This window comes from Acipenser ruthenus, chromosome 2 (genome assembly GCF_902713425.1).
Source record: "Acipenser ruthenus chromosome 2, fAciRut3.2 maternal haplotype, whole genome shotgun sequence".
Classification (NCBI taxonomy): domain Eukaryota; kingdom Metazoa; phylum Chordata; class Actinopteri; order Acipenseriformes; family Acipenseridae; genus Acipenser; species Acipenser ruthenus.
In genome coordinates, this window is record NC_081190.1 from 23,493,227 (window position 1) to 23,505,966 (window position 12,740).

The 12,740-nt window shown below is 37.6% G+C and overlaps 1 protein-coding gene across 2 annotated transcripts in view; it reads left to right on the forward strand.

Moving 5' to 3' along the window:
- Nucleotides 1–12,740, forward strand: part of LOC117963485 (fibrillin-2) — a 94,279-nt gene that overhangs the window by 54,244 nt on the left and 27,295 nt on the right. For both annotated transcript variants that reach the window (XM_058992355.1, XM_058992353.1), the window contains exons 19-27: nucleotides 808–933; nucleotides 4,770–4,889; nucleotides 5,674–5,811; nucleotides 6,848–6,898; nucleotides 8,234–8,359; nucleotides 9,172–9,399; nucleotides 9,856–9,981; nucleotides 10,965–11,093; nucleotides 11,502–11,627. In XM_058992355.1, the coding sequence (XP_058848338.1) occupies nucleotides 808–933; nucleotides 4,770–4,889; nucleotides 5,674–5,811; nucleotides 6,848–6,898; nucleotides 8,234–8,359; nucleotides 9,172–9,399; nucleotides 9,856–9,981; nucleotides 10,965–11,093; nucleotides 11,502–11,627 (1,170 nt within the window). The remainder of the gene's footprint in view (nucleotides 1–807; nucleotides 934–4,769; nucleotides 4,890–5,673; nucleotides 5,812–6,847; nucleotides 6,899–8,233; nucleotides 8,360–9,171; nucleotides 9,400–9,855; nucleotides 9,982–10,964; nucleotides 11,094–11,501; nucleotides 11,628–12,740) is intronic.

Sequence of the window (12,740 nt, forward strand, 5' to 3'; positions counted from 1 at the left end):
TTAAAAAAAAAAAAAGTTGCAGAGGAACAGTGCAATAGTATAATAATATTCATCACAACCCGATAAACTAGTGTACAGCTAATGGAAAACATATGTGAATGAATACAGAGTGACAATCAAAAGCCTAAAGGCTGTGTCACAAAATAATTCACACACCTTCTCAGACGAGGTTGGTGATTTTATTGTGGCATTATATCAATGTCAGTAATATTATAGTAACTATAATGGATTCTAAATGGATTCTGAGGGCAGCAGTGTGGAGTAGTGGTTAGGGCTCTGGACTCTTGACCGGAGGGTTGTGGGTTCAATCCCAGTTGGGGGACACTGCTGCTGTACCCTTGAGCAAGGTACTTTACCTAGATTGCTCCAGTGAAAACCCAACTGTATAAATGGGTAATTGTATGTAAAAAATAATGTGATATCTTGTAACAATTGTAAGTCGCCCTGGATAAGGGCATCTGCTAAGAAATAAATAATAATAATAATAATAATAATAAACATTCTTACAGCTGGAGATTTTTTGGGGGGGATTCTGTGTGTCGTATTACATGTTTTGAGATAAGCTGGCTATTTTGAGCAAGAGAAAATATGCATAGAATACAGTACATACACAGTTACAGTATCTGTTTTTAGAATGTGTTTTGGAAGAGATGCTCAATGTGAGATACTAAAGTTTAAATAGTCAGGCCCAATGCGAGTACTATTCATCTTTTAAAATAATTTTAAAAACCAGTCATTCCGTTCCTGGGGAGTGTAGACAGCAAATACATTTCTTCAGGGTGCTTAATGAGCGTGTTTCTTTTTCAGACATTGACGAGTGTGCAGTGAACAGGCTGCTCTGTGATAATGGACTGTGCCGGAATATGCCTGGCAGCTACAGTTGTACCTGCCCCAAGGGGTACATCTTCAGACTAGACTCAGAGACTTGTGAAGGTGAGAAGAGTGCTGTTCTGGAAAAGTTTTACTAAAGCCTAAACCAATAAACAGAATAAAAAATAAAAAATTGAAAGTTTTACTAAATTAGAAGTGACGATCTGTGAAAATATAAAAGCAGATAGAAGGGAAAATGACTAAAAGACAATGGCATTGGAGAAAGGTCTTGATTTCCGGTTTAGGCCTCACTTGCCACAACATATTCCCTATGTTTACCTAGCTGGTGGAACTTTTGTTTCACTCAATTGTCAACATTATTTCCCCGTAGTAAATATGGTAGGGTTATGTCAACAGACTTGATGGATTGAATTCAAAAGGCTCTAACATAAAAGCAGGGGATAATTAGCTCAATAACCTTTTAGAAATGCAACCTTTCCAGTTGTCCACTAGGGTCTACCTTTATAGTCAAGGGAATTCTAGGCATTAATGAACATGCTGTTTTCATGTTTTGTGTTATCAACAGTGTTTTTTTTTTTTTTTTAACAGCATCAGGGTGGAATCTTGTTTATAGTTACTGGTCTTTTATTTTATGATGAATTGTTGAAACTTTTCTGGCTGCATTTAACTAGAGTCCAAATCAATGCAAAGCCAGTAGTGTGGTGAGTGATTTCTGTGACGTTATGACCTGAAATTTAAAACAGATGTCTTTTGAAGTCTGTTTCCAGCAGAATTGAATAAATTATTATCCCTAGCCATGTCTGCCTTCAGGTTCCCATGCATTTGCATAACATGTGTACATATATTTGTCCTAACAATGAGGGTAATTGTGTTAATAGTTAAGATAGTGGAACTCTGCCTTTCCTCTTAGCATGCCTCGTGGTCAGGTTCACAGTATCTCATGTTTTGCTACTCTCAATCTTACTTTTCTTAATGAAGGTAAAGGGAACCAGCTTTGGTGTACACTGGTTAAGTTCAAGGCTTTTTATGTTGAATGTGTGCTTACTCATCCAGTCCACATTATAAAACCATTAAATTAATTCAGCTCAGCCACATTTTACAGTCTCTGCTGGGGTGCACTGGCAGAAGTTTGTATGGAAATATGTACAGTAGGTTCACATAGTGCCTGCCCTGCACAGTACCTGACTGTTGCCAGTTGCTATTATTAGTAGCCCCCACATCACTAGCATTGAAGTCTCCACATTTTTTATGAAAATGCCTTTTTTATGTATCTTTGGCAAAGACACATCAATGTCAGTTAGCTTTCTCACAAATAGCCCTAGCTAATGGAAAAAGTTATTGTCAGTCTGCCAAGTCACCACCAGGATCATTTTAACGGCAATGCCTATACAATGCTTAATACAAGATGCAGAAGTTATTAAGGCTATGCATCTTGGTCCTATTACTGCAGTGTAGCATTGTGATACTACCTACCATTTTATTGACTGTACTCCGTGTTTTACCCACAAATGGGGATGCCCTTACAAATGCACTTTTTTTGGTGTACAACTGATCAGTTGTTTAACTGTACAAAAATAAATGGAGCAATTTGAAATATTATGAAATGTGTGTATATATATATATATATATATATATATATATATCCTGAGCCATTCGAAATAAAAAGGCATAATACCACAGTAGTGATGTCAGAAAGTGATAATCCTCTAGAGGAAAATATACTTAAACTTTGACCCATTTGACTCCAAATGTCTCGTTTTCAGTCACTCAACAACACCCACAGTATAGTACGTATGTTTATTAATGATCAACAAAATGAGAATACGTTAAAAAAAAAAAAAAAAAGATGTAAAGCTGATACATTTGTGTCTCAGAGAAACTGGAGAGGAACGGGAAATTAAACAAGGTAAAGGCAATCATCCAAATAAAGCTGAAGCACTAACGGATAACGACATAGAACGTCTGTGCAGCACTGAAACACTACATTTAAAAAAACCGAACTGTACTGCTGAACCTCGTCTTCTTTAATATTAGCATCACAAGGGTATCCATGTATTATAAAAAATAATAGATGGGCCTCTTCAGTGAGTTACAGGAAAGCAATTCCATCTCAGGTTTCTGTGACAGTTTATCAACTACTCGACCTTCGGTCTCATAATTCATGATGTCACAGAAACCCAAGATGGAATTATTTTCCTGTAACTCACTGAAGCCCATCTATTATATATATTTTAAATATATAACTTTAACAAAATGGGAACACAGAACAAACAAAACAAAATGGCACATTGGCCAAACAAAATAGACAGACAAGAAAATAACTAAAACAAGTATTGTGCTGGTTTTGAACCAGCATCCGTAGCAATTGTTTCTTTGTACTGATTCTTGTATCTCCTGTTACTCCCGTTCTCTACTCCTAAACACTCTCCCCCAACAGAGGTGAAGTGGATCCTTATATATCAGGTGGCCAGGAGTTAATGACATAATTGACAATCGATTAACTCCTAGCTACCTTCTACATTCTGCATGAGAAGGCAGGGAGAGGAAGCTAACCCTCTCACTCCCGAATCAAACAATAATTATGAGGGATGGCTATCGTCCGTCTACATAAATAAATACAATCCATACATTTTTAAATCATACTACTACAACAATAAACCATTACTTTTAAATCGTAATACATCCTGTTTTTAAATACACAAAATACAACCCCCCGTTCAAAATAAAGAAATACATTTTATCAGCTTTTCTACCCTGCTACAATATACTATATATGGTGTATTATGTTATTCTGGTCATATTGTAGTTGGCTATTTAGTTTTTTTTCCACTTTTTTCCACTTACAAAATGTAGTTCTTAGTCACCTTCCACAGAGTTAAGTTAGTCTGAAACAATGTTATCTTGAATAAAACTCCCCCATCCTGTACACTATACTGTATGCATCCCATATGTGGCTTTTGTGACCTCCCAAATTTGATATTGTTTTCTGTGAAATGTGTTACCATTTTGTGAGAATTGGCTCATTCATATTAAAATTGCCTTACCAGTTAGATGCTTTTTCCATTCTCAATCATATTTATTGATCTATTTCCATTATTATGTGGAAAAAAAGCTCTATATTGCTGCATTACTTAGAACTTATTTTGATTTCGGGCTTGAGAACAAAGTAGAGACCATTATGCTTTTATTACTGTGTGCAGTACATTCATATCACCTCATTTTGGTTTTCAAGACCATGACATTGCCAGTTTGTGGTTAGATATTTGATTTTCCTGGAAGTTTAATGATGCTATCGTAGCACTCACAACAGGATGTTTGTCTTTAAAACTGCTGCCAGTAGGTGGAATACAGTCGGGTTTTATATAGAAACATCTGTTTAATGTTAGAAAATGTGAAACCTCACTTGCAAGTGCGCTGACCAAAGGATTGACACAGTGCTGTGGCTAACAGTATTCTTTTCAATTCCATTAGTCTTTCTGAGTAATAATTAGTGGAGACAATAAATCCTTTGTAATTTTGCTCAGCATGGCACTGGCTGGGAATTTTATTGTAGTACAGTACTGTTGAAACATTTAATTTTAGATACATACATTGTAATTTATAAATCGTGTCCCTATCAGAATATTAGAATTTTTGTTCTTGTATTGTTTGTTTAGCCATGGCGTGTGAGTGAAGTAAGGAACCACTAGCTGATAGGTGGGGTGCACTTGCAAACATATAGAATCACAAATCGAGTAGAAGCCTACCTTATAAAACAAGGCAAGCCTCAATCTTAAACCATTTTGCAATGGGTTACTTTTGTGATTGTTTATGTCTGTGTACGTTTGGAGAAACTGGAATGAATGGATGAATTATAAAAACGAAAAAGATAGAGTATAATTCATATTAATGATTACCAGTTGCAGATGTAACAATAGCCTTTTTTTCTTGGACTCCAGATGTGAACGAATGTGAAAGCAGCCCCTGTGCTAATGGAGTTTGTAGGAACAATGCTGGATCGTTCTCCTGTGAATGTTCTCCTGGCAGCAAACTCGATTCTACTGGATTGATCTGCGTGGGTAAGAAATGATGGGATGATACTTCATACAACCATACTGTGTGTTTCTAAGTGTTCTGTGAGTACCTCGGATGAAGTTGAGAATGTATTTCTTGTGCACTCTTTGTTGTGCCAGGCCTGCAAGTGATGAGTGAAGAGAAAATACACACGCAACTTGATTAGAGAAAACTACCAAACACTAAATATATTAGGTCATCAAATCTATGTAAAAACAGACAAAAACCTGATATCTACACTCTCAGAGGAATTATAAGTCTAGTTGCTGCTAATAGGTTGTAGGTCAATTTCAGTCCTGTATACTGAAGAACTAAAGTAGCTAGGTATTGCGTTTAGTCTTGCTAAAAAGTGTTTGTGCATTGGTTGGATTCTGGCCAAGATTGAAGAGTGGTTACAGCACTTGACATTCATTAGACATGTCCTCCATCAAGTAGTAACTACTAAGTTCTATGATCATACAGGTCTAGAATCCAAGTTGACATGACTACAGGCTAACATATTCTAAGTGGAAACATGGACTTTAAACAAAAAGGAACTTGTTCTCTAAAGTTTCATGTTGTAGCTATTTCTGGATTAGGAATATTTCAACAGTATAAAAATATACTTTGACTTTGAAGTTAATGACAATAATATTAATAATCTAATACCCTCATTTGATTTAATTTCATATTTATTCCCAGCTTTAAGCATTTTACATGTCTTTGTGTCAATAAACAGAAGTTTATTTAGTTTTAATCAATTCAGATGTAATGGAGACTAACTAACTTGTTTTCTGTTTGCCGCAACAGACAGCCTGAAGGGAACATGCTGGCTCAATATCCAGGATGGCCGCTGTGAGGTGAACATCAACGGTGCGACACTCAAGTCTGAGTGCTGTGCCACTTTGGGAGCTGCTTGGGGCAGTCCATGTGAACGCTGTGAAATAGGTACATCCTCATTCAGGATCCAAGAACAATGTCCTCACGCCACCCAGAAAGTTGATGATTAGCTTTACCCAGCACTTAAATGCAGTGTTTATCCCTCTGGAGATAATATATTGGCTGTATGTCATACTTTAGAGTGTCACATTTATCTAGAGCTTTTATCATATTGTTAAATAATTTGATTAGGTTCATTGTTCTTATCCTAGCTGGAAGGGCATTGTCTCCAAGCTATCTCAAAGCAGAGTAGAGCGTAGACAAGGTTTCTGAGGAGTTAGAAGATTTCTAACAGTGTGCTCAAAAGTTCAAAGAGAGATTCCTGTAGATGGGTCATTAGAGAACAGAAACATTCTACACTAATAACATGGTTAGTGGTTAGAGGCTGGTCTTTTTCATGTATCTGCTTCTAGCTGTAGTGCTTAGTTTGTTTGAACTTTCATTTAATGAATTTTGGGGTAAGGATGAACCCAGTATGGTATGAAACAGAAAAAATAAAGTAAGCTTGTTGCTATGTTTTTGATATTGGCATTAACTTGGAAAGTTGCTGAATATGAAATATAATCTATCCTCTTGACAGCAAGCCTACATTAGCCACACATTTTGAGTCTCTGTTTAATGTGGTCTGACCTTATTCCAGTTATTGCTCACGGCTGACTGATGTCCCTTGAAAATATGATTTGGTAATGTAATGCTTGGAACTGTCTGACGGTATTTGGTTTGTATGTGTGGTATTAGTTTTAAAATAGGAATTGTTTGGCATTGTGGAGGATTGTGAATCACAACCATTATAAGCTAAGACAGCAGTTCTAATGACAATCCAAACCACACAATTCTTTGCTCAGGCCTCTGTTATGTTGTAAATTTCTTCCTGGGAGGAACTGTTGAGGTAGGTTTGTGGTTATTGGTGAATAATTCAGACTGCTAACATTAGAATAATTACATTAAATGTGGTCCTATCTCTGTACAATTAAAGCCTAAAATGTTTTAAACATGATATGCAAAAACTGCATAGTTTTAAATATATGTTTATGTTTGTTTACAGATACTGCCTGTCCAAGAGGATATGCTAGATCAAAGGGGGTTATCTGTGAAGGTTTGTATTTTTATTTATTTTATTTTAATTTTTATGGCTGAACATCTGTTTCGTTTTCATGTCTGTTAACCACCCAATTGGTAGTGATGTATACCTACATTTATTTACTGAAATGAAATACATACATTGCATAAGATCATCCTATGTCAGTTACTGTTTACACAATGTATAGCAATCTGTGATATACAGTAGCTGTGACCTATTAATAGGTGACTCCTGCTAATGAGACTGCAGTTTCAGGGACATCCTGTCAATCAGTCTGTTGCTGGCTATGCAGTTATAGAGAAAATAAGGAATATTTGTTTCTTAAGGTTTAGAAAAGAAAATGTCAGTGCAGGATGCACTCTATAGCCTGGAGGTCACAGGTTCGAATCCAGGATGTGTCATTGCCGACCGTGACCGGGGGTTCCTAGGGGGCGGCGCACAATTGGCAGAGCGCCGCTCGGGTAGGGAGGGCTTAGGTAGGCAGGGCAATCCGCGGTTCATCGTGCACCAGTGACCCCTGTGGCCGATAGGGCGCCTGCGGGTCTGCAGTAGAGCCATTCAGATCTGTGTTGTCCTCCGACACTATAGGTCTGGTGGCTTCGCTGTGGATCCGCAGTGTACGAAAAATGACGGATTGGCAGGAACACGTTTTGGAGGACGCGTGTTTCAGCCTCCGTTTCCCTAGTCACCGGGGGGTTGCAGCGGTGAACCGGGATAAAAATAATAATTGGGCATTTCAAGTTGGGGAGAAAACCAGGGTAAAAAACCATTGGTGACGACTAAATTTAAAAAAAAAAAAAGAAAATGTCTCCTTGAGGAAAAAAAAAAGATCCAAAATCATATGCTAAGCAATGAGAAAGAACTTTCTGGGTCCGTTGCGATAGCAACGTTTTTAAGCTGGAACTTACAGAAGACTACTGACATTATGATAATGGACTCCTAAAGATTATTGTATTAAATAATATATTCCGGTTTTAAATAATACTTGTCATTCTACATACTTAACTGTACAGCTGTGCATAACATTGTTTGAAGATTGTATGTACCTGCAGCTTAGTTGAAGGGTACCCAGGGTGTTGTAGTTATTGCAGGTTTCTGCTGCTGTGATAGTGCGCTCAATTCCTATAGGTTGTGTTCCGGAGGGCATATGTCTTTATTTTAACAGGAGCAATGGGATTGTCCCTGATCCAGTTATAGATAAAGTGTAAACACTACAAGGCCCTCTGGATCAAGCTTATCAGTGAATCAGTGTCCAAATAAAAATGAGCTGCTGATAAGGTGAAAGTGTGAGTGGACAGATCTGTTAGAAAAAGTCTAAAAGTGTTTTTTTCTCTTTCTTACCCCATACAGATGTCAACGAGTGTGAAGTTTTCCCGGGTGTCTGTCCCAACGGTCGCTGTGTGAACACAAAGGGCTCCTTCCAGTGTAACTGCCCTGAAGGCCTGACGTTGGATGGAACAGGCAGAATGTGTGTTGGTAAGAACAAATATGACTGCCCTTCTTTTAAAATGCCTGCTGGGACTGAGTAAATATTTGTATGTATTGCAAAAACTTACGAGTGCACAATATTTAGAAACTAAAAAATCTCACATTTTGAATTCTCATTTTGAATATTCTTTATTTCTCTACGTTCATCCAACCCCCAATGTCTCGTTTTAAGGAGATTTTTTTTATGTTTTGTTGAGACTACCAAGCCCAACTATATTCCATTTAATGTAGAAACAACTGTAAACCATAAAGAACCCAGGCCAGCCATTTGTGGTTCATTAAAAAAAAAATTACAGTATTGCTGTATTGGGCCAGTTTCCTGGCCATCCCACAATTTAAGTAATCCTATTTGGAAATGTGTTGGACAATCTTGGCCTAATAGCACCTTATTAGGGATGGTTTGATGGTTGGTTGGTTCTACAATGCAAAAGTATTAGCTCTGGTTACACACTGAAACCCCTCATTATAGCCACCTTGAGGATAAAGGTTAGGGCTTGTTCACAGAAATAAAATAGTAACTTATAACTAATAACCATGACTACTTGTTTGAATGAGCTGTGCTGCATTCTCATTATTTATGTATTTATGTATTTATTTATTTATATTTCTAAGATTAAGAACCATTTAACAAGTGTTAACGTTATCTATGTTGCTCTGGGCACTGGTCTATAGTTTTAATCAGTTATCTAGCATGTAATTCCAACTGCATTGGGTTATTTTACTGAAATAATGACTTATCCTGGTGGACGTCAGTTGCTTGTGATCCAACAGTGGAATAAACTCCCTGTTTCCATTTTCAGATGTACGTGTGGAGCAGTGCTATCTTACCTTTGACGAGGATGAATGCACTCAACCAGTGGCTGGCAAATTCCGAATGGATGCCTGTTGCTGCTCCATTGGCGCTGCCTGGGGCACCGAATGTGAGGCTTGCCCCGAGCCAGGCAGCCAGGAGTACGAGGCCATTTGCCCAAGAGGACCAGGCTTCGCCAACAGAGGGGACATTCTAACAGGCAGACCCTTCTACAAAGGTAAATCAGGGGGATTCTCCAGAGAAAGAACATGGCTGCTTCTGTGGTGGTGCAAGAACTACTGTTTCAAGTACTGTGAATAAAAACTGTGTATTTACTGTAAAACACACTTGCTACGAAGCAAACATATTTTACATCCATAAAATGATGAGCAATGGAAATGGCCTAAATGCAGGCATGTTTATGGAGCACTGAAACAAGCCATTAACATTTCAATGAGGCATGGACTTTTTGTTAATGTAGAAGAAATAATTGTCATGAACCTCATCTCAAAGGTATGTGTGTTTTTCATGCAAATCAAGGTTAACAAAAAAGTAATTGTGCTTTGTCTGGATTTTTTTTTTTTTTTTTTTACTAAACATGTTTAATTTATGTTTTGTACAATCGGGCAAGAAAGCATAACACAATACCTTCAATTGAACTTGTTTTTGTGTTTTTTATGGTTTTTTTTTACAGATGTTAATGAATGTAAAGTATTTTCCAGCATCTGCAGCTATGGCAAATGTCGAAACACTATCGGCAGTTTTAGATGCAGATGCGACAGCGGATTTGCACTGGATATGGAGGAGAGAAATTGCACTGGTGAGTCGTGTTATCAAAGTGGTCCACTATTACATAGATTTGCATATCATTCATTGTTACATAGATGTGTATACCCATTATAGTAATGTTGCTTACATATTATTGATTTTGCCCATATACTGTACATTTTTTTCACATGCAACAAGAAATGAAATCGACTTTGTGGATGTCAGAAATGTGCATTTTGAAAGTAAATTCCTTCCCAGTCAAGTGATAATTAATTAGGGCTTCTGTTTTTCGGGTTTTATTAATTGTATTTTTCGGTGCTTATTTTGAGCTATTTTGGAGTTTTATGTAAATCGTTTTTTTTTCCGGGGCTTTAGTTTTTGATATACTGTCTGAAATTAGTGTTTTTGGTTACTTTCCAAAATGCTTGAGCGTTTGTTTGTTTTTTGGTCAAAATATGTATAGTAGTAACTCGACATTACTTGCACACTTAAGTTGTACCTTCTTTCCTTTGCTGTCTTCCACAAAGAAATCCCTATGGTCACGGACACATTCTTCTAGGGTTTTTGTGTGTTGGTATTTTTGTACATTTCGCCACAATTCTGTTTTAATTGTAATGCAGCTTGAAATCCCGCTAACAAGCCTCCATCCTGATTGTAATCTTGTTTTAAATCTCGCAAGCGGAGTCTCCAGTAGAAATGTAAGAATGTGCTGTCATTCAATAGTTGGGGCGGGTTTAAAGTATTGAGAACAAATCAATGATAGATGCAAGTCAGGAAGGCGGGACATTGCCCAGCAGCACTGGGAAATGTATTTATTATTATTTTTGTAGTAGGTTTTATTTTTTAATGGGAATAGGGTAAAGTCAACATGAATTGATTAACCATTTCCACAGTTTTTTCCGTTTTTTTCCGGTGTTTATTGGCTATCCACCAATTTCATTTTTTTTGTATCGGGGGTGTTTTATCGGGTTTTATTGGTTAAAACTGAAAATCAGAAGCCCTATATATAATACATTGAGATTTCTTTCTGTCTAGACATTGATGAATGTCGAATCTCCCCTGACCTCTGTGGAAGTGGTACCTGTGTCAACACTCCGGGCAGTTTTGAATGCGAGTGCTTTGAAGGATATGAAAGTGGATTCATGATGATGAAGAACTGTATGGGTAAGTGTGGCTCTGGTGTGCTTGCTTTCTTAACCCTGTAGCTTGTTTCAGGAACTTATGTGGATCTTTCAAAGAGCTGTCCACCAAAACTGTAATTGATATCTACTAGCTGAAAAGAGTAGGGACGGACAAGCAGATAAATGGATTGATATGGACATTTGCCAAATCATATAGACGGACAGAGAGACGGATTAACAGACAACAGGAGTGATGAGATTAACAGACGCAAAACAAAATAGGATTTGAGATGGATTAATAGATACATTACTGATTGATTGATTGACATTCATAGTGAAGTTAGCTTCTTAGATCTTTCTTATGCGTTCTATGAATCACTAAAGTGTCATGCTGACCCATAGTTATATCTTTATGACCCTGTGCTGTTCATGTTTTTGCTATTGCTTTCAGATATCGATGAGTGTGAGCGTAACCACATGCTGTGCCGGGGAGGCACTTGTGAAAACACCGAAGGCAGCTACAAGTGTATTTGCCCCCCAGGGCACCAGCTTTCCCCTGACGGAGATGCCTGTGTTGGTAAGGGCACGCCAGCTTTTGAAATCTTCAGCAGCAGCATGCACTAAAGTTTGGTACTTTTTTTTATTCCATAATATTTTTTCGACAATTGTGAGTCAAGCTAATTTATCCATAGAGCAGAAATGGCTTGATAGCTGCCTTGTATGCAGTTTTTTGGATTAAGGAGATAGTTTAGACTGCATGGGGTCTATTCATAAAGGCTTAACACCTTTCGAAATGAGAAAACAGGAGTACATGATCGGATTTCGTCCACAGCCGCCTATTTAACGGCAGTTGCTATTCATAAGAGATCATTCAGATGCGTAGTTAAGCCTCATCGATTTTCATCTATGAAGGCATGTTTTTAACGAATTGAGAGAAAGGTTAACGATTACCTCATTAGCATAAAGTTGTCATCGGTCCTGAGCGTCAACCTGCTATTCATAAGAGTGAACGACAGCAAAATGCTGTTGATAACTAGGAGTTATTGAACGCTTTCTACAGTCAAGTCTAAACTAACGACAGCCTCGGCAGACTATTTTTTTAAAGAGCTATTTTATTACTACACTTGCTCTGTTATACAGTTTGACATACCCGTGATTTAACACTGCCTGTTTTGCATTATAATCTGTAGCTTTATATGAAGGAACATGTTTAATATTAATATTAAAATGAGACAGAGAATAGACAGTTATTTTATTATTAGTACTTCTTTACCGTCATCCATGGCTGACAGTGGTCCTTTTCTTTTTATTTCTATAACCTGTGTTCACAATAAACAGTTTGGACGAATACTGCCTGTGTGAACCTGTTTATTTTCATGGAGTGTTACAATATACAGTCAGGGCCGGATTAACCCATAGGCTAATAAGGCTATAGCCTTAGGCCCTCATATTTTGTAGGCCCTCCATTCCATATTGAAGTAACAGCTGAGTGACGGTAGCGCGGCCATCGGAAATTTTTTGTGTCTCATTAGATATTGCTTTGTACAAATTGACGACATCAGCGACACGAATTGTAGCACCCACATGATCAGTTAGCAAACTACTCACTTAGTCTTCAGCCTTCACTAGTTGAACACTGTCTCTGCGGCAGCGACCCATTTTTCAATCCGTTTCAATCTTGAGTCTGTCT